Source organism: Leuciscus leuciscus (genome assembly GCF_965113295.1).
Source record: "Leuciscus leuciscus genome assembly, chromosome: 21".
Lineage (NCBI taxonomy): Eukaryota > Metazoa > Chordata > Actinopteri > Cypriniformes > Leuciscidae > Leuciscus > Leuciscus leuciscus.
Window position 1 is genome coordinate 13,936,071 of NC_138745.1, and position 22,160 is coordinate 13,958,230.

Sequence of the window (22,160 nt, forward strand, 5' to 3'; positions counted from 1 at the left end):
GGAAGACAACATCAGAGAGTGGACAGGTCTAGAGCAGAGAACCGGGAGGAATGGAAGAAGCTGGTTTCCAAGTCTTCAGTGGTGCCCCTACGGTCCAAAAGACTACGGGATAAGTGAAGTGAAGTGAAGTGAAGTGATGTATTATAATCATGGATGTGAAGATTGACAGGGAGAGACAAGCATACTATTAGGACTGTACTTACAGGTTACAATGCGCCACACTGTTTTTTTTTCCATTAAAAGGTTTGAGTACAATCTGTAAAAAATCTAAGTTAGGAACAGCCAAAAGTGGGTATTGAGGATCAACTCCTGCATATTGTACATTTTAAACACAAGGGTTATTTCAAATAATATCTAAAGAGTACAGCACATTCACAGTTCATTTTCTTCCTCCAAGCAGAGAAATGTACACTTAACTTATAAAAAACAACTTGACTACTACCATCCACACAGTAACTAGACTGATCATATTTCTTTAAGCAATGTTTTGCGTGAATGCGGTTACTTTAACTGTACTTTAATTTGGTCAGAAATAAACATTTTGTTGACTTTGAACGATAATTTCGTATAATTTCGTATCATTTCAATATCATAAAACACATTCTCACTTGTGAAATGTAATCCCTTGCTGTCTGGTTTTTAGATTTCGTTCGTGTTAACATCCATACGCAGCACAAAAGTCCGGCATCATCCATGAATTCGAATTACAGGCGGTGATAGCAGCGTTACCTAGCTACTTCCTATGACACAGGCGCGGAGTTTGCGGGGGGGGGGGGGGGTTGGTGGCTGAAACGGGTAATTGCATTTTTTCAACAACAACAAATTTGCATTGTTTAAGAAAAAGATATATTATAAATATTTTAAATAACACAAAACAACTAAATGGTGGTAGGTAATACATCTGTAGCCCTGTTGAAATTATCTGTTGAAATGATCTATATTACTTTCTTCAAAATATATCTTTGTTGTTTTGTTTATTTGATTTATATTGCATATCTGTATTTCTCACGTGTATTGAAAACGATTTTATATTGTTAGAAGTGTACAAAGTTTGTTTAATGCTCTGATTGGGTATTTCACATGTCAGTTTGGTTTGGAGAGCATTGTGATAGGCCAGAGGGGGCGGGAGGAGAGAGTGAGAGGAGAGGGGACGAAGAAGAGGAGATAGAAGGAAAAAAATAACCACGTCGACACAGAGTGTGACGCAGTTACAATTTGAGTATTCTTTTGTTCTACTAATAGTAGTGAGTCTATATAATTTCGTACAGAAGTTAAAGTGTTGATCTCCTACTTTAGTTCATCATGAGTGCATGTAGTACACACTCGCGAATGTGACGCACTTGTTATTCACGAGTGATTCGGATGAACCGGAGACTGAGCTCAACAGGTGTTAAAATATATTCGGTTCCTGAAATATTTGGTTCCAATGGGTGGAGCTTCCATGAATATTTACGATACCATAGCGTGGGCGGGGCGACAAATACAAGCGAGTGGAACGGAAAGCGTGAGCGCCTGCTCGTTTTGTTTTATGGATTATTTATTTCAAACAGGTAATAAAGTTGAACGAAGTTAATCTTAAACTACTCGTTTACATTTTATAAATAATTCATCATTTTGTAGCATGTGTTTCAGTACTCTTGAGTTTACTGAACTAATCCTGTAGGAAGCGTTGCAAGACCTACAATAAAGGCATATTTCTCCACATTTTCCCAGATTAGTTGTTGCTGACATTATAGAACTGTTCGTTTCTCATGAGTGACTGAGATTAGGGTTTTTAAAGTTGTGTGATTGCTGTTTAAATAAATATTTACAAATATATTCGTGTCTTTATTCTGTCTCCCAAAGTTGTCTGCATATTAAAATAGCCTTTAAATTATAGGCTGATAGCTCAAGACGACATAAGAACTTGGAGTTGCATGTTGCTTGCTTTGGATGTTGCTTTATACTGACTCAACTGAAAATCGTTTTGATACACAACCTTTACTTTATCAAAGGTTATCATAAATGTTAAGCTTCAGATGCATTAACAGTTGTTTTCTCTAGCAATGCTTTAGAACAGTTGTCAAATTAATTGATAATAATGACTAACCATTAATCATAAAAATTAGGCCTACATCTTATCAGTTTAGTAATGTTATCATTCTTATGTAATCTTTTTGTAAACAAGTGAACAGAAAAACACACTGGTGTAGAAGGCATGGGTATACCAAAATATTAAGGAAAGGTATATTTATAAATACATATTTGAATAATATAGTAAATATTTTATTAGTCCTGCTGTATTAATTTTGTCCTTGATCCCATTTTTTCTCTTGTCTAACATTCTTGTTTTTACAGCTGAATATGAATAAAATATGTAATTAAGACACTGTATCTTACTATAAAAATAATTTCGAGTTAATGAATGAATGCTTTAAAAAAACAGATGTTTTTGTTAATCAATTTTAAACAGTGTAGATCATATTTAGGATAGGTAGATAACTTTATGCATAGTTTTATATTATAAAAATTATATGTATTATATTCTTTAAATGAGAATACTTTTTAATTATCTGTCCATATCCCACACCTGAAAAACTGACCTCTATTTCTGACCTCTATGTCTGTGCAATTTACTATTGTACACAGCTTTATAGTTTGTGAAGCATTCAACATCCAATTAGCTATATGTTTTAAAATAATAACGAGTCTCAACCACAATTCATATAAATAAACCTACCCATCTTTGTTGAATTTGTCACGTGGGCTGTCAATATAGGTAAGGAAATGTTTAAAACGTTAAAATCTGGAAAGGTTCCTCATGGTGTTTCTAAAAGAAATAAAAAATATGTCCTTCACAATGAGAGGTGAGTTAAGTAACACTTAGTGATTTCTGTCTCTTCATGATCAAAACATACTACTTTTAGATGAGGTCTTATACTATATTATACAGTGAGGTTTATTATAGGCTACAGTGAGGTTTTTATTTGATGCAAACACCCTTCATTTTGTACTCCCATGCATGATATCAATGAAAGAAAATTTGAAATGTGGCATTGCCAAATAAAAAACGAAATTAAATGAATCAATTTGCTAGAGTTTTGTCTCTGTTTTATTACAATTAAGTGCACTTACCTTTGGAACGGTACATTCAAAACTACAAATTGCACAAACTGAGTATAAAATTACTTTAGTTGGACCTTGCTATCAATACAACTGAAATAATTATCACTTAATTTGACCAATGTTCTAAAGCATTGCTAGGGAATACAACTGTTAAAGCAACTGAAGCTTAACATTTATGATAACCTTTGACAGTTGTGTATCAAAAAGATTTTCAGTTGAGTGTAAAGCAACATTCAAAGCATGCAACACCATGCAACTCCAAGTAGCCTATGTTGTCTTGAGCTATCATCCTATAAAAGCTATTTCAATAATAGCCTACAGACAACTTTGGGAGACAGAATCAAAACACAAGAATATATTTGTAAATATTTATTTAAACATGCAATAATAGACATTTAAAAAGCTTAATCTCAGTCTTTCGTGAGAAACGAACAATTAGGAGTAGTTTAGGACAAAACGCGATCTGAGGTGCTCACGCTAATAATTTCTGTTCCACTCGCTTGTATATGCCCCGCCCATGCACGCTATGGTGTCGTGAATATTCATGGTAGCTCCACCCATTGGAACCAAATATATCAGGAACTGAATATATTGTAACACCGGCTACGTTGGATTTCATCACCAGGTAGCGCTTCAGGTACCCGGGATTGCCTGTAAGTTCCCCTGGCCTCGTTGGATTCCCTGATCGGGACCGCACGGTGAGTGTTGAATGTTTTGCTCGGTGCAGCAGTCTTTCTCCTTCCTGACGCTCTCTTTGTTGCTCCATTTGTCGTGGGACTATGATGATGTGAGCATGACGATCGTGAGTAACATTACTTTAAATTATTGTTGGCTCTAGTAAGAGTGAAGCGGCGATTTTTATTTTTTCCGCCCCACCGCACACGAGCGTCGTTCAGGCCTGCAACTCATCTTATTTGTTTACATTATTGGGACTATTTTTGTCAGTTTTTTTTTTTTTTTTTTTTTTCAAAAGTCTGGGCCCAGTGAAAATTAATAAATGTCTGAAAAGAAATGTAAAGTGATATGAAAGTGTTGAATATAGCCTTCTCCATCCATTTCATTTTGAGTAATGTAAAGTTATTTACTGTGTTTGATAACTGGTTTTGGAGGTTCATTTCACAACTTTAGTTAATCTTCAAGTAAAAGGGAAACAATTTAGTATTTCAAATTTAGTATTTATTCATGTTTTCTTATTACATTTAGGCCTACATTCTGTGATTTTGAAAGCTTTTATTCACTTTCCCTACAATATAGCCTACTACAAATACTTCAGTAACGAACCCAGAGCACTCTAGCTATTGGAACATAACCAGTGCTACACATCTGATTTCATATACTGCTTTAGTAAAAAAATAAAAATAATTCAGGGTTCTGGGTCATGTGACAAGTGACAGGCTAACGTAAGTCCAGTGATTCTCAGCTAGCATGTAATAGCGTTGTAGTTATCTGGTCGGACTCGTTACACCAAAATATGGACATAAGGAAATTTTTTAAACGACGAGCTCCAAATGACACAAATAGTCAGTCATCAGGATCTAAGGATACAACACAAACAACAGTAACCGATGATGACGATATGCAAACAGACACTGCTGTGAAATTGGAGGGAACACCGAGCAGCTCTGGATCAGCAGCAGCAACCGTGCCGTTAGCAGTCCTGACGTTCACTCCACGGCCACATATGCGCTAGCTGCAGGTAACACCAACAAAGATGATCTTGGAGAAGTAGGCTACAACAAAATGTGAAATGTGTTTCAATGTGTTTCAAAAGTGGAGAGTATTGTGTGACTGTTCATTTTTCCCTCTCAAAATGTTTTAAATGTTTCATGAAGTACAACAAAATTTGAAATATAACTTGTTTTTTAATCACTCTCATTGCCACAATGTGTTTTGAAAAAAGGAAAGAAAAACTTTAAAAATCTTTTTGTTTTGGTTGAAGATAATATTTTAACAGTGCAAAAGTGGTCCACATTTCATTGATCCTAATTGTGTCCGAACGAAGATGCGATGCGAAGTCAAGTGGCTGTTTATGCGAAGTTCTACCTGTTTACAAATATGATTGTATTGTTGCACTGTTTTTTCTTGGGTTAAAAATAAATGTGTTTATTTAGCATGTTTGTTTTGTCCATATGTGTTAGTGCTGAGTTCCCCAATTGATAGGCCATGCAGGTCCCACCTGCTACAATGAAATTTATTTTTTTTGCCCCCCCCTGGCTCGAATGTCAAACTCCGCCTATGCTATGACAAGACCCCAGTTCCAAGATGGCGGCGGTTTTGACACATGCTTAGAACCCCAAGGCGACATCTAGTGTATATATCTATGAGTTCACTCTCGGTGTCTGTAGCGGATGTCAGAGTCGACTCACAGATTGGTCGCAGATCACGGAGGCCATGAACATCCATAAAGCCGAAGGGTCCAGACGCCATTCCTGGCCACGTCCTTAAAACATGCGTAAACCAACTAGCAGGAGTTTTCACTGACATTTTTAACCTCTCCCTCTCCTTGTCTGTTGTCCCCAAATGTTTTAAATCATCCACCATTGTACCCATACAAAAGACACCCAAAGTTACCTGCTTGAATGACTGGCGCAATGTTGCTTTAACATCATCAGTAAGTGCTTTGAGAAGCTCATCAGAGATCACATCTACTACTCTCTACTACCAGCATCGCCCGACGACCCACTACAGATCGCTTGTTGAATGTTGAAAACAGTTGTGTACAGTTTTTTTCAGGATTCTTTGATGAATAGAAAGTTCAAAAGAACAGCCATTATCTGAAATATAAATCTAGTGTAACATTATTCACTACTGTTCAAAAGTTTGGGCTCAGTAAGAGTTTAGTTTTTTGTTGTATGTTAATTTTTTTTAAGAAATTATACTTTTATTCAACGAGGATGCCTTATATTAAGGACGTGGCCAGGAATGCCGTCTGGACCCTTCGGCTTTTAGCTGAGCCTATTACTCACATTTTTAACATGTCAATAAGTTTTAATCAGGTTCCAGCTATCTGGAAGCAAGCTTACATTACACCCCTATTTAAAGCTGGCGATCAATATGACATGAATAACTATAGACCAATCTCTAATCTCCCTGTTCTTTCAAAAATTTTGGAATCTTTAGTTGCTACCCAACTTAAATCATATTTGCACTCGCATACCTTTTTAAATGAAATGCAATCCGGGTTTCCGGTCAGGGCACAGTACAATATCCGCCACTTTAAAAGTCATGGATGACTTCAGAGGCTATAGGCACTAAATTTACTTGTGTTTCTCTGTTCATAGACCTCACAAAGGCGTTTGATACTGTGGACCATCCATTACTGGTTAATACCCTGCTGAGACCTGGCATTGGATGTAATGCGGTCAAATGGTTCCATAGCTACTTGACCAATCGTTCACAAATGGTCAAATATGGCAATGATATGTCATTGAATAGGAATGCCTTTATCATTCTGCTCTCAGATATGTCACTAACTCTAGTTTTAGGACACATCATTGTATACTGTACAGTTTGGTAGGATGGTCATCCCTTCATTTGCGCAGGCTTGAACATTGGTATATTTTAATTTACAAGGTTATTTTAGGAAAACTTCCAAATTATTTAAATAGGAAATTTGTATAATTTCAAAGCTGTCATAATCTCAGGTCACATACTGTAACTGGCTACAGTTCAAAGTGCCGGCTATCAGAACAGAGGCTGGAAAGCTAAGCCTGTTCTATTATGGCCCTTGGTCTTGGAATGATGTGCAGACCAAACTCAAACTACAATCCCTCATCTCTTTAAATGATTTTAAACATAGAATAAAGGAATTGGTCACTGCTAATTGCAGTTGTTTTGCCAATTCTACTACCACTTAACTCCTTATTAAACCTATGATTTAATAATGTTGTCTCTGTGATCAGTACTATGTAGGGTATTATGTAATACCTAAATGTTTGTACTACTGTGCTGTGTTTCGGTGTTGTATAAAATCTTGTTGTGGAGACTTGTTTTGTTGTGTTTTCTGTTGTATCAAATGATGATGTTGTTATTGGGTTTTTGTTGTGGTTTGTTATCTGTTTAATCCTGCTATCCGACCCTGTCTTGACTAGGTCTCACTTGTAAAAGAGGTTTTAACCTCAATGTGACTTTCCTAGTTAAATAAAGGTTTAAAAAAATAAAAAAATAAAAAAAACTTTCAGTTCATCAAAGAATCTTGAATATATATTTTTTCAGGGCCGCGGGAAGTGGGGGTGCTGGGGGTGCTGCAGCACCCCCTGTTTTCACAGAATTGTAAATGCAACGCATATGTTTGTTCATTAAAATGTATAAATTTTTAGCATTTAGTCATTTATTTGTATTAAACACTTTAAGTGGGCTATTTAAAAATTGTTATTTATATGTTAAATTATCTTTTTAAAACATAAGCGCAGAGTGTTAATATTGTGTGTGTGTGTGTCGAAAGAATTTGTCCGCAGCTGCTCAAAAAAAAAAAAAAACGTCAAAAACCCCACTGTCAGTGTTTTGTAAGGAAAAGGCAAATATGTAAAATATAGCAGGAGACATTTTAATTGTTTACTAATAAAACAGTTATTTTTTATGTCAGTGTCGGCTAGACAGATGAAGTTGACGACTCGCGATCTTCGCAGCGCCAGAGAGAAATGCACATTTCATACGAATTACATAAGCAGTGCAGTCTGTTTTCTTTCGTTTTGAATTGTTCTGCTTAAAAGTAGACATTTCAAGCTATTTATATGTCTCAGGTCTGTGAGGCAATAGGCTACCTTATAGGCCTACGCTGAGTTTCATTTATGAGACGAGCTCCAGGTTCGCCAGCGCCTCCGTATCCTGATTATTTATTTTCTAATAGCCTATATTTAGGCTACTTCTTATTAAATCCAGACAATTTGTTGATGAAACATCGATTAAAATTAAGATACAATTAATACAAAACGAAATTAAATTTAAAGACAGGCTTTGTGCTTTCAGTTTGAGGTCTCTGTGAAAGTTTTAAAACATTATTTTAGTGCCGCTTTAGAGCGCTCACGTCCGTAACGGAGAACTGTCTGTAACATTTTTTTATTTATTTTTTGTGAAATACATTTCTAAAAAAATGCGACTTAGTCCAGTGCGATTTAGGCTATAGATGTTTTTTTCTTCCCCGTGGCGCATTTTGTGACTGATATGCGACTCCGGAGCAATAAAATAAAAGGGACTCCGGAATAAAAGCAGAATCAATAAAGTCAAAAATGTGATGTGCAGTCAGGTTTGAGTGTGTGCGCGTTTTTTGAGGAGTTTTATAGTCTTGATATTGTTTCTTATTCAAAAGTGGTGACGCCCCTTCCCTTCCCCCCTTAATTGGAAATGCCTAATCCTCTTGATATCGAGGGTGATGTAAAATTAATCCGTCATGCGCAGTGATCTCGTCAATTGCCTGTTATTTTAAAACCTCCTTCCAGTAACATATGCAATATATTGCACTAATTCGCCCCTGACTTCAACCAAAACAGCAGCCACCCTTTTACAGTTCCTCCTGAACCAAAACAACGAGCTTATGCTGCGTTCACTCCATAACTACTGTAATTTGGATGAAAGAGATGAAAACCCATGACGTTATACTCGGAGTGGTTCGTGACTCGAATTTATGCATTTCAATGGCAACACTATCAACGCTGAAATTAATCTGCAGCAGTCAGGTGGTACAGGTAAGTGCTCTTAAAGTGGTTTATGTTCATTATTGTTGGACTGTTATGTGCTTTGAGACATGAGGTAGTTTAACGCCGTCTCTCGTGATGCTTTTGTTTGCTCCCTGCTTCTAAAGCTTAAAATATTTTATGCTTAAAATATATATATTTTTTATACTGAAAACACAACCGGGATTTATAAAGGGAACTTTGAATAACTATGAAACTTATCATAGGTTAATGGTTAAATAATGGAAACAGATAATCTTGCCTTGGGGAGTATAGCTTTTGAATTAGTTCATGAATCAACATGGGAGCTAACATTTTGAGATCAAATGACCAGTTGACTCACTAGTAAAAAAAAAAAAAAGGATAGTCCAAAGCACACTTCAGATTCCAATTATTAAAAGCTTTTATTCAACTGGCTAATTCATATTTTAAAATACATATCATGGGCGGCAAACCCACTCGGTTCAGCAACACATAACTTCTTTAGAGTGCGACCAACAAACACATCAATGACTCAGAAAAGGGCTCTCATCCAGAACAGCCAAATTTGACACACCAAATTGGACTCAAATGAAGATGATTAAAGATAATTAATATCAGAAAAACCACTAGGGCAGTGGTTTTAAATCCTGGTCCTAAGGACCAACCGATCTGCACATTATGTATGTCTCCCTTATTTAACAAACATGATTCGGATCATCAGCTTGTTAGCAGAGAGCTCCATGAACTGAACTGAGTGTGTCAGACAAGAGAGACATACAAATGTGCAGAACGATGAGTCCCCAGGACGAGGATTGAAAACCACTGTACTAGGTGGAGTAAATCTAAAGCTAGTCTCCAAGGACACCACTAGATGGTGTCACAATAGGAAAAAGATAAATACCCAGCAGAACAAGAAAAAAATTATTTACCACATATAAATGAAGAATAAACCGTTTCAAAGAAAGCGACTAAAACCATTGCCTTCCACTGATAGATATATATATATATATATATATATATATATATATATATATATATATATATATATATATATATATATAAAACATGTTTCTCGTTGCAATAATAACTTTAAATGGTCTTCAACTCTTATATTTATTTTGCTTCCACTGTTTCTAATGTTTTCACTGTAAGGCTATCTGGATTGCTGTTGTGTGCTACATGAAAACGTCTCACTATAGGATAGTTCTTCTTTTCTTTTCTAATGGCATATCATAAAAAGGTTTTTCAAGATGCTCATGATAAAACTCAAATTGTTGAGCCTATACTTTCCACTGTAATTAGCAAAGAACATATAATCCCTTCCTTGGCATAGTCAGAAATTCCTGCTCTTCTTCTCTCATCTCAATTTCTACACTGGAATTTGCACTCAGCAGCTGCTGTGAACATAAAGCCCTCCTACTTTGATTTGATTGGTCATCTTAAACATTTTAGACCAATCAGTGTATGGCATCAAAGTACCAAAAGAGCAATTAGAGAGAAAACGGCTCAGTATTCTTTTGAATTGCTCTCGCTGTACTTTGATGTCATACACCTATCAGTCTGCTCAGTGCCTATTCAAGTCGAACAGATCTTTTGACGTTGACGAGTGGTGTTAGACCACTGAGGCCGCTCAGATGAGATGGTTATCTTGGCATTTTGCAATATCCTTGCAGCACCAAAGTAGAGTTAATATTAGGCAATTATTTCATCTTTATCTTTATCATATGTAGGCTACCTTTGAAAAATACAGAGATCCGCACCTCAGGGACCTCAATGGTGCCTGCCGCCCTGCTTACAAACATTTATGCTCACCTTCAGTAAAGGCTCTGTGCAGACAGCTGAGTTTCCATGGCACAATGCTACTTCTCCTTTCAAAGTCTGCTCGGGGTGGAGTGTAGTTATAGTGCAGATAAGCTACAGGATCAAAACCCTGGTAACATGCCCTCATAGAAGCCGCCGTCTTTAACTTTTCCAGCATCATCTTCTGTCTTTCTTTGTCTCTCTCCATACCAGTTCCTTTGAATCACTGTCCCCATCCTGTTTTCACTCAGGACCATATTTATACATGTGTGTAAATGAGGTTAAAGGTTTCTTTGGTACTTTTGTTCACATGCAGCTAAAATTAGTTTCTCTGTGTCTGTGCTTAGGGGCAGTCATCTTCTTATTGAACAATCTTATCTCTACAGATAGTGATAGCGTTCTGCCCACCTGAGAGCACTCAGACCTCTTGCCTTTTTGACTTCAGGCACTGTAGATACCGGAGTTAGTTGGCTGCATGTTTTTCCTAAATGCTATCTCACTCATCTGAACAAAAGGCCTATTTAAGGTCAAACAGACAGAGACACACACATAAACACACACATTTGTTTCACTATATTAATGAGGACGTCTTCCACTGGTTTTATGCCGGTTAATTATATTTTCTATTTCTTACCCCTCACAGTAACCTGCGCAAAACACTAGATTAAAAGAGAAACATGATTTGTTTTAGAAGCCTTTTTAAACTAGTTATGTCCAACTCACTAGTCTGTAGTTAACAGGTTTCACTATTAGTTTTACAATTATTATTGTTTTAATTTTCTTTACCATTTTGGCCATAAGCATTGCAATTTAACTCAGGGGTTAAATTGGGATTTGTTATGTGTGTGGTGGTGGTGGGAGAGGGGGATGGACACTGAAAATAAGCATTCAAAGGGATGGACACTGAAAGGAAAAACATTAGGCTTAAAATATCCCGTGGCTCCCTCTAGTGTACAATAGTAACATCACTACCTTCATCTTTCTTTTTAGCGGACCTCTCGAGCATAAACATATGAAACTTAGCATGTTTGCACAAACAAATCTTACAGCTATTAAGACATATGAACTCAAAAAGAAAATGTATCCCTTGTATGGGATCAATATCCCGTCTAAAGTATTGCAGCCACGGATCAAAAAATAATAAGCGCGAATCAAAAAATTTAAAAACACATGTAAAAATATATTGCACAAACTGAAAAAAATAATGCAAAATGATCAGAATAGCAAACAACGTGGTCACGGATCAAAATATAATAAGCGTGAATCAAGAAATAACAAGCATGAATAAAACTTTAAACGCATTAAAAGTTATTTTGCAAAGTTTTGTGCAAAATAACTTTCTCTTTACGCTCAGTTTCTCTATCATGTAGGTGTACAAGGCCACTCAACCGGAGGTAGCGTTAACGTTAATCCTGTCAGATCGTCCATCTGTCAGACAGTCCACAGACTGAGTGTGTACAGGTCAGCCAATCTGGGATGTCAGTTAAAATGAACTTTTGCAAATAACAATCGCGGTCCTGGACAGTGAGGGACCTTGCACATTAAGATAAAATGGGATTTTCTCCAGTCATTATTAAAAAAACAAGCTAACAAAACTTGCAAACTAACGTTAGAGAAGCGGCCAGAGGGATCGTTCTGCCACCACCTAAGCTCCGCCCACAAAAAAAGTTACCATGTTTACCATCTGAAAAGGGTTCCCTTATCGAGTCGGTCTCTCGACATTACGTATGGGGAAATCCATTTTCCTCGAAATTATGAAGTCTGATTTGAAGTCTAACTCTTTTGCTGGCAAATAGCCATTGGCGCCATATATATATGCCTCAATAGCCTATATTGAGGGCTGTCAGCCAATCAGGTGAGGGCAGGCGCCAAAAACCTCAGAATCTATCTTCTTCATTTGGAGTCTGGTTTCGCCGTAGATTTACGCATTCAGAGCGGACAACGTGGATATTATCCCCTCTCGCGTTCAGGCGGATTTTCTTTTTGCTAAGGAAAAAACGACAAGGATGTTACTTTGCCGCATGTGTGGTGGTCCCATCGAATTCCCGGACGCACACGAGCAGTGTGTGCTGTGTCTGGGTCGGGCCCACGCGGAGGCGGCACTCGAAGGATCAGGTTGTCGAGCCTGTGAGGCTTGTGTCGAGCCCCATCAAGATCCTTCGCGCAAGGCTGGCCGTTACCCGTAACGGTGGCCCTGTGTCTCCTGCCTCTCCCCCGCCCGCCGCCTTCGAGCCGCGGACCAGGAGACTGCAGAAAGCTCCGTCTATGGATTCTGTTGAGGAGCTGGCGTCGGCCCAACGCCCACGTCGCCCTCACGTGTCAGAACCTCTCACCTACGCTGAGGCCAGTTACCGCCCGCCGAAGGAAGCGCGGGAAATTGTCTCGTTCGTACACGGCGAGGACGACACCATGTCTACGAGTGCCTCCGACCCGGGAACGTGGTCTGAGGCCCCTTCTGAAGCCGCTCCTGCCTCGCTGGATGCGGAGCTCATGGCCATCCTCACGGAGGCGGTTGCGGACATGGAGCTGGACTGGGTAGCCCCCAAGGAACTGCCTTCTAAGAAGTGGATGGACGGGTCCTTCCTCGACGCGGGCCGTCAGGCGGAAGCCCCTCAGAGACCCACGCCCTTTTTCCCCGAGCTTCATGAGGAACTCACCTGGTCATGGCGCTCCCCTCACTCAGCCCGAGCCCATGCACAGGGTACCCAGCTGCTGACGACGGTGGAAGGGACGGAGAAATTGGGGTACGCGCGACCCCGGATGGAGAACCACCCCATTGCCTTCCAGGCCATGTCGAGCCACTACTCACATCGCCGAGAAGGCATATATTTCGGCTGGACATGCAGCATCTGCCCTCCACACGATGGCAATCCTGCAGGTCTTCCAAACTCGACTCCTGGGGTCCCTGGACGAGGAAGGCCCGGACCCCGAGTCCCTCAGAAAGCTGCGCACGGTGGCGGATCTCACTCTGGCCGCTTCTAAAAAGGTCGCCCAGGGAATCGCCATCTGTGGCTGACTGGCATGCGCGATGCTGAAAAGAAGCAGCTCCTGGATGCACCGGTAAGCCCGAAGGGTCTTTTCGGCGTTGCGGTGGAGGCTTTCTCTGAGAAGTATGCCGAGACCCTGAAGCAGTCTAAAATGATGCCGCATCTCCTGCCTAAACGGTCTCAAGCCCCCCCTAGAGCGAGGTCCAGATCATCTTCGGCACAGCGTCCGGCAGGATATGCCAGGCGCTCGTCCCCGAGCGCGGGAGAGCGCCACGAGCCTGAACCGCTACTTCGCCAGAGGCAGTTCAGAAAGCCCCGCTTCGGCGCGAAACCGGCCTCTAGCAGCAAAGGGCGGCCGAGGGGCAAGAAAGAGCAGCGTTCCTGATGTTCGTGCCAGGAGGAAGAGAGCGCGGGCCGTGCACGACAACGGACCTGCGTTGAAGGCGGCGTGTTCCCACCCAGAGTTCGTCGAGAATGTCAATGTTATAAATATGAAACCGCTGTGTTCCGTTTCAATAAACATGCATTACATGTCTCAGCAAAAGAGCTCTCTTCCTCTCTCAACTATTACCCGCGACATAAGCGAAGCCTCTCCTCCTGGAGACGCTTCGCAGAGTGGAAGCCCGGGGCAACCCGAGGATTTGATTATGTGTGTCCCCGTGCAAGAAGCCTTAAAAAGCGGCTATACGCTTCAGTTCGCTCGCAGACCACCCCGCTTTGGTGGCGTGATTATGTCAGAGGTATCAGAACAGAGCGCCCCGCTGCTACGGGCAGAAATATCCTCTCTCCTGGCCAAACAAGCAGTAGAGATAGTGCCCGAGGAGCGGAGAAATTCCGGGTTCTACAGCCGTTACTTCCTAGTCCCGAAAAAGGACGGAGGTATGCGCCCCATCTTAGACCTGAGATTACTGAACAAAGCGCTCACGAAACGCGTGTTCAAGATGATTACTGTGAAGCAGATCCTCGCGCACATCCAGCCCGAGGATTACTTCATTGCGGTGGATCTGAAGGATGCATATTTTCACATTCAGATAGCCCCGCATCACAGGCGCTTTCTGCGTTTTGCATTCGAAGGTGTCGCATACCAGTTCAAACTGTTGCCGTTTGGGCTGGCTCTGGCCCCCCCGCGTATAATACAATGTGCATTATAGGTGACGGCGCGGGCGCCATTGGCTATTTGCAAGCAAAAGAGTTATTCAAATCACTTTCCCCATACGTAATGTCTCGTTCCCTCCTCTCAGGGAACTACGGTTACGTGAGTAACCAGAGACGTTTTTCTCTACACTCTTCTTTCTATGTTCTGCGCTTGGTTTCTCAAATGTTGCAGTTCGAATTTCATGTAAATTAGGGCGGGCTTAAGCGTCACCATTGGTCCACTAGTTCTAGATTGACAGCTCCTCCTCTAGCCAATCAATCGAAGAGGGGAGTTGACGTCACATCAATTCAGCTGGCAAAAATCATTACGTGGCAGGACACCTTTAAACTGCATGTGTGCCTGCAACTCAACTTGTTGCCGGTATACGTCTACCTGGCAATGTGTTCGTTAAATTCGTCATCCTAACGACGACCTGTCACAGTTGTGCCTGTCTGATGATCCACCATTCACCTCTAATGCACTTACCTCTGGACCTGGCACCGCGAGAGTTGATCTTCTCCGAGCAACACAACAGTGTTTCATCAAAGAATTGCCGATTTGAACGAGAAGTTTGAACGAATAACTCGCTCTTAAAAACAGTAACTTGCCACCACCTACTGGCCGTTTTACTTTCATATTTAATCAATAAAAAGGATGGGCAATGTCGGTCCTGGGTGCAGAGTTTAGCTCCTCCAACCCTAATCAAACACACCTGAACCAGCTGTTGTATTACAAATTCATGAAATGTTTAATTTAGGTTGCAACAGTAAAAGTTGAGTACATTGAAGTTAGCATTTTAAGGTTAGGTTAGGATAATAGTAACAACAGTTTCTGCCAGTCCTGTTTTTCTCCATTGTAAGTCACCTTTTGTCTTTAATGGCTCGAGCCCGTAGCCCCAGACACACCCTTTTGTCTTTAATGGCTCGAGCCCCAGCCCTAGACGATGAATCGTTAGGCTGATTGGATTAGCACATATGCTTTTGAATAGTTATGCTGATTCAATTGGACTGGTAGCGATCTCAGAGTAGGGTGTGTTCATACTTAATTTACATGCTTTGTTCAGAGACTCCACCTCTATGTAATCCCTCCCCTCTTTGAGAAGTATAATTACACTGAATACTGTATTAGATTTAGATTTTGTTGGGCGAACCGCAGCCGCGCTCAAATAAAGAAACTCTTCTGTTTGAACGTGATCCCAACGTCTCCTGGTCTGCTTTGAAGAAAGAAAAAACTTTCCAATACAGCTAATCATCGTCTTTAGAATAATTAATACTACAGACAGGTGAGGTTTTTATCGGAGTTGACGCTAAACTCTGCAGGACAGCGGCACTCCAGAAACAACGTTACTATCCCTGATGGAGATGTTGCTGCATTCAAATTTGAAGCTATATTTAAAACATTAATCCTAAAGTAATATGCAATTATGTAGCTATGTAAATAAACACAATAAGTATGTAATAAATCACTGTAAATCCAACTTGTTTCTGTATATCTTCTCTGTAACACAATCATTTTCAATAATCTTTTGTCAAATTTGGCGTAAAAAAGGTAGGCAATGCGTAGCGGTGACAGGTCGAAGTCCTAAAGTCTTCAGACAATGGCCGTTTTTAACTTAGTTTTTGCAAAGAATTGTAGGATGTTTCACTTAGAGCAGCCTTAGCATATTGACATCATGAGCCAAGTAATATTGTTTAACACCAATTACCAGTGTGCACATTAACATTCTCATGTATCTCAAAAAAGTTTAATTTAATTATGTCCAGAGTTCAGATAGCTTTACTGCTTGAAAGTCTTTGTAAAGTTAAATTAAACTGTCGTCTTCCCCTGTATAAGTAAGCATCAGTAGCCATGAGTCGCATTGGTGTGACGTCAACTCCCCTCTTCGATTGATTGGCTAGAGGAGGAGCTGTCAATCTAGAACTAGTGGACCAATGGTGACACTTAAGCCCGCCCTAATTTACATGAAAGTCGAACTGGATCATCTATGAACAGATCATAGAAAGAAGAGCGAAGAGAAAAACAGCACAAGCGTACAAAAGAGTACCGTATTTTCCGCACTATAAGGCGCACCGGATTATAAGGCGCACGTTCAATGAATGGCCTATTTTAGAACTGTTTTCATATATAGGGCGCACCGGATTATAAGGCGCATAGAATAGAAGATACTGCAGTCAAACGTTTGACTGGGTTTGCGTTATGCAGTGGTCACCAACCTTTTCAAGCCTAAGATCACATCCAAAGTCCAAATGTAAACCAAGATCTACCACTTGCAAAAAAATATGAAAAAACAAGTGGCTGAGCTGTAAAACCTTGTTTATACTCGACGCGAAGGTAATAAAAAACGAATATCCGTCTGCTCGGGCAGATTCGGCTCAAAGTCGTGCATCTTCGGATGCGGAGGCGCACGCGCGGCAAAATGACGTCATTGTGACAGCGCGCGCGCCTCCGCATCCGAAGATGCACGACTTTGAGCCGAATCTGCCCGAGCAGACGGATATTAGTACATCTCATCACACACCGGCACCCAGTTTGCGCGTCTAAATCAGTTGTATGGTCTGGTGTTCAGTCTAAAACAAAACAGTTGCGTCAAGTATAAATGCCTCGTCTGTTTGGGGAGGTGCGCGCGCAGTCAGCGGAGGCTCGCGCTCCGGTGCCAGGCGAAAGTATAAACAAAAGGTTTAAGTCAGCGGTTGTTTTACAGACATTAATATAAGGCGCCAGATCCATATATAAGGCGCTCCGGATTATAAGGCGCACTGTCGTTTTTTGAAAAAATTAAAGGCTTTTAAGTGCGCCTTATAGTGCGGAAAATACGGTAAAATATGAGCAGAAAATGCAAGAGAGCACAAAGTACAGAGTAATAAAACCAAGGAAAACATACTTTTTAAGAAAGCATGACCATAAGTTTAAGTTTTGTGCAAAATAACTTTTAATGCGTTAAAAGTTTTTATTCATGCTTGTTATTTCTTGATTCACGCTTATTATATTTTGATCTGTGACCACGTTGTTTGCTATTGTGATCATTTTGCATAATTTTTTTCAGTTTGTGCAATATATTTTGACGTGTTTTAAAATTTTTGATTCACGCTCATTATTTTTTTATCCGTGGCTGCAATACTTTAGATGGGATATTGATCCCATAGTAGACACACCCCGTCAGGGCACACCCCGGACAGCCCCTGCCAATTTAACCCATGGCTGTACTTGTATGGAAGTAAAGTAATGCCAAATGTAAAAAAATAAAAAATAAAATTAAAAAATAAAATAATAATAATAATAATAATATGTTACATTTATATAGTGCTTTTCTGGGTACTCAAAGCGCTTTACATGGAAAAAAGCTTCTTGAATTGCACTAATAAAAATAAAAAAAGATGTATTGCATCAACAGTGATTGCATTCTAATACATTGTATTTTTAGGGCTTTCCTTTTTATGGGCTGAAATTCAACATGGTTGAATATTTAAGCTGTGAATATTTCAATTCAAAAAATTTCACACACATTTTCATTATTAAAAATTCAATAATCCATATTCATCTTTCAGATGTAAAAAAATAAAATAAAATTTGACAGGCCATTTTCAGTCCATTTGATTTCGCTTTACAAATTCTCTTCCACAAATTCAGTTGTTCAAATTCGACAGAAAATATATTATACATCACACGACCAAGAGTGCTGTTTTCCTGAATACCATCACGATTGAAAATGTGACTGCTTTCATATCAAGACGCAATATTTTAGACGCAATATTGACTTTTTTTGTTCCGTTTCAGCAGTGAAAATAGTTCCAAACAAAGATCACAGCAGAACCATAGCACACTTGACCGTGTTTTTATTACTAAATGAATAAATGTAAATGTAAACAATTGCCTCATTCAGAATAAATCAGCCGTTTGAACGAATCGTTTGAACGAATCATTTGAATTAATGACTCACTCATATACAATGAGTGTGAGTGTATAAGATGGTCACCTGCCGCCACCTACAGGTTTTTTAGTTTCAAAGTATCATTCTTTGCAACATTCCTTATTTGTATATTCAAAAAAATATTTAAAACAATCTCAATATCATTTAATGCTGTTTCATGCCAAGCCTACTTCAGAGTGATATGTTACCATACACTTGAAAATTTGAATAATTGTAATGTGATAAGGTGCAGATATCTAAATCAGAGAATATCAAAGGTTCGAGCAGTTGGATGATTTATTTTTAACAGCGGATTCGTGTGACGTTAGAGATTGCATTATTACAATCTAATTAATAATTATGCATGAGCCTTAGAGTTCCCTTTAAAGTCCAGGTACAAGTCAATGCACAGACTTTTTCTTTGCACACTGAACATGGGTTGGAGCTCTTAATTTTGAACTCTCAAAGTGCACCAGATTACTGAAAAAAATCCTGTGGGAAACACAGTATATGATAGTCTTAGAAAAAATAAAAATCTAATTATCTTATTAAAATACTTAAAATACTTGCTTGTAAAAAGTGTTTTCTTCAGCCATGATCAGGATTTTACCACCTCTGCCTCGTTTTGAGCCAAGAAAAACCTTAAATTCTCAATGGCCACCACCTGCAAAACCATTCCCTTTTTGGGGGTTGTCTTGCTGTTGCCTCTCCAGTGCACTTGTCACTTTCATTTGCACCAAAGCAAGTGAAACTGATTCACTATCACTTATGCTTCCTAACTGGACAGATTAATATCCCTGAAGTTTAATTGACGGTGTTATACTGTGATGATTAAGAGTTCCCTTAATTTTTTTTGGAGCAGTGTATCTCTGATAATAAGTCTATCTTCTGGCATCAAAACCCCAATACTATGAGAGGGATTTTTTCACTGCCTTTTATAATTGATAACATAATTTAGTGAGAAAATGTAATTGTAATGAACATTATGCTGAATTTGTTGCTATTTTTTACATATGCAAGTAGAAATCAGCTTCATGGTCCAGGCCCCAGACCTCTCTCGGCCGCATTACAGTTCTTCCTCACAAATTATTTCAGAAATTTCAAAGGGCCTTACAGCCAAAAACAGCAAAATAATTTTTCATCAAAGTGTAACATGGTGAGTAACATGGTTTTGACAAATGGGGGGTGTCAGTGGGGTGGCCACAGTTTTTTAGGAGTGGCCATGGCCCCCACTTGGAGGCACAACTGCTTGGGCAGTTTATATGGAAGATGGCTAAGAAAGTAGTTCTACACACAAGAGCATTTTAAGGACAAAAACTTGACAAATGTCTTCAAATAAAAAATATAAACTTGCAGTGTGGAAACTGAATTATAAGCAGAATAATTTATGATGGACTATTGATTTATTGACACTTTGCATCATGGCTGAAATACCACCTTGGTGTGCATTATTTTCCAATAATTCAATGTTCCTTTGAGCAATAATATCATCATCAGCCCATTCACAGATGCCAAAAAAAATAAAAAAAATAAAAAAGATTATTATCATTAAATTTACTTAAAGTTTAAAAAAGTTTATTGTTATTTTATAGTTACAATGGATATACACAATTACCATGAGTATTTCTAAATTTATACAGTATTTGTATATTTTCTTATTTTCTGTACAAATACTAGCCTATTTAGCTTGTGATGTTTCTCAAATGTAAGTTGCTTGACTGGACCTGTTTCTGTATTTGAACTTAGCCCTATATAAACAAGTAGCCTGACTCAGGGTATCTGCACAATTTTTGAAAGTCAAATTTAAGGCTTTTTAAGACCTTTTTAAGACCTGAAGAAATCAAAATTAATACCATACATTAGGGGTGCGCAATATTGACAAAAATATGTCTAGATATTTTCAAAGTTTTGTTGATAATAATTAAATGATATTTTACTGATTGTATTTTTGTACTGGTACCCTGGCTGGTTTAGGCCTGTTGTTGACAGAAGACTCACGAAGATATTCATTTTTTTATATTCTATGCAGTGGTCACAGTTCACTAGCCTGGCAAGCCAGACGTACATCAAGATGTTTAGTCTGGCAACTCACCATAGACACGGTCAATCTGATGGGTGGGATAAACGGCTGTCTTTCAAATTCCCTCTGCACACAATAGGACAGTGCTTCAACCAACCAGAGCGTTTTCCCAACAGCGGAGCTAACGTTAGTTGATAGATTCAACTTTTAAATCTGGCCGACAAAACTACGAACACATCTTCCTTTTTTTAAGAATGACTTAAGTGCCGTTCTTTGTTCTTTTCTCAAAGAAAAACTTAACTCCAAGTCCTCCAGAGTTGCGGCCAAAGCCGATTCGAAAGACCGCTGTTCTCCATCCGCAGCAGCCGTCATTCTTTGTATTCAAGTAGCAGGGAACCGTCACAACTCTGTCGTCATATGTTAAGCCCGCCCCAGCCTACTCTATACACGACGTGATTGGCCTGAACCAATTTAGGTTTTTGCAGCAAAAAGGTCTATTGAGAGTTGCTAGACTGACCCTGGCTGCAAAATAATTTTGCTGCCGCTAGGGTGCGTCTAGATTTCTAGGCTAACAGTTCACAGTAGTGACTGAAATTAAATTTTTTATTAAGGGGCAATATTTGCCACCTTAAATTGATTTCCAGGGGCATTTTCACCTATTTATGGATATTGTTTCTAAACGTATTTAGAGGTATGCATCACCTTTTATGTCAAATTCTAACATTCAAATTAAATTATATTAGAATAACACAGTACCAATGTCAAATTAAATCATTAAATTAAAATCCATCCTTGCAGTGCAGAGGTGACACAGAAGCGGCATTAAAACTGGCATTACTATATTTACACTTCATTTACAATTGCATAAATAAAGCTATTCAATATTTAAATATGAAATGATTTTATAATTTTAAAGTTTTAATTAAAGAATACTTTAAATATGAAACTGAAACCAACAGGAGGTGGTGGCAAGTCACTGTTTTAATAAGCGAGTTGTTGGAGTCAACCGATTTGTTCAAACGGCTGATTCATTCATAAAAAAAGTGATTGTTCATTGAATCGTTAAAATGATTCGTTCAAAACGCGGATTTCAGTAAAAAAGAAAAGAAAAAAAAACATCGCTGTCTGTTGGACTACGGCTTCATTATGAAATTCTCGTCGGCAATATAAAGTGAAAATTGACAATATTGCGTCCAAAAAGTAACTCACAATGTTAACTTTATTGTTAATTTAACTGTTGTATAAAATAAATAGCATATTTGCAATTGTGCAAAGGAAAACGGCACTCTTGCTCATATGATATTCTAATATAACAACATATAATATAAATATAAGACAAAAACTCATTTGGGGACATCTATAAACTATAGATGTGCAGTGAAATAGCAGTGAAAGCAAGCATGAGAGAAACGCGATGTCAGCTCGCACTCGCAGTGCCTCGTACATAGTTAAAACAATGATTACAATATCATCATAGTTCATAGACAATATCGCACACTCCTAAGCACATAAAGAATGAACTTACAATTGAACTGACATTTACTCGTTTTCT

General features: G+C 38.9%; 2 protein-coding genes across 2 annotated transcripts in view; one reads left to right on the forward strand and one right to left on the reverse strand.

Moving 5' to 3' along the window:
• pnmt (phenylethanolamine N-methyltransferase) overlaps window positions 1-13,555 on the reverse strand; it is a 43,356-nt gene extending 29,801 nt beyond the window's left edge. Inside the window, exon 1 of the mRNA XM_082152869.1 lies at window positions 10,572-13,555. Within this exon, the coding sequence (XP_082008995.1) occupies window positions 10,572-10,767 (196 nt within the window). The 5' untranslated portion in view covers window positions 10,768-13,555. The remainder of the gene's footprint in view (window positions 1-10,571) is intronic.
• The window catches only part of LOC309485771 (uncharacterized protein), a 506,515-nt gene that overhangs the window by 469,733 nt on the left and 14,622 nt on the right, over window positions 1-22,160 (forward strand). The gene's annotated exons all lie outside the window — the stretch shown is intronic.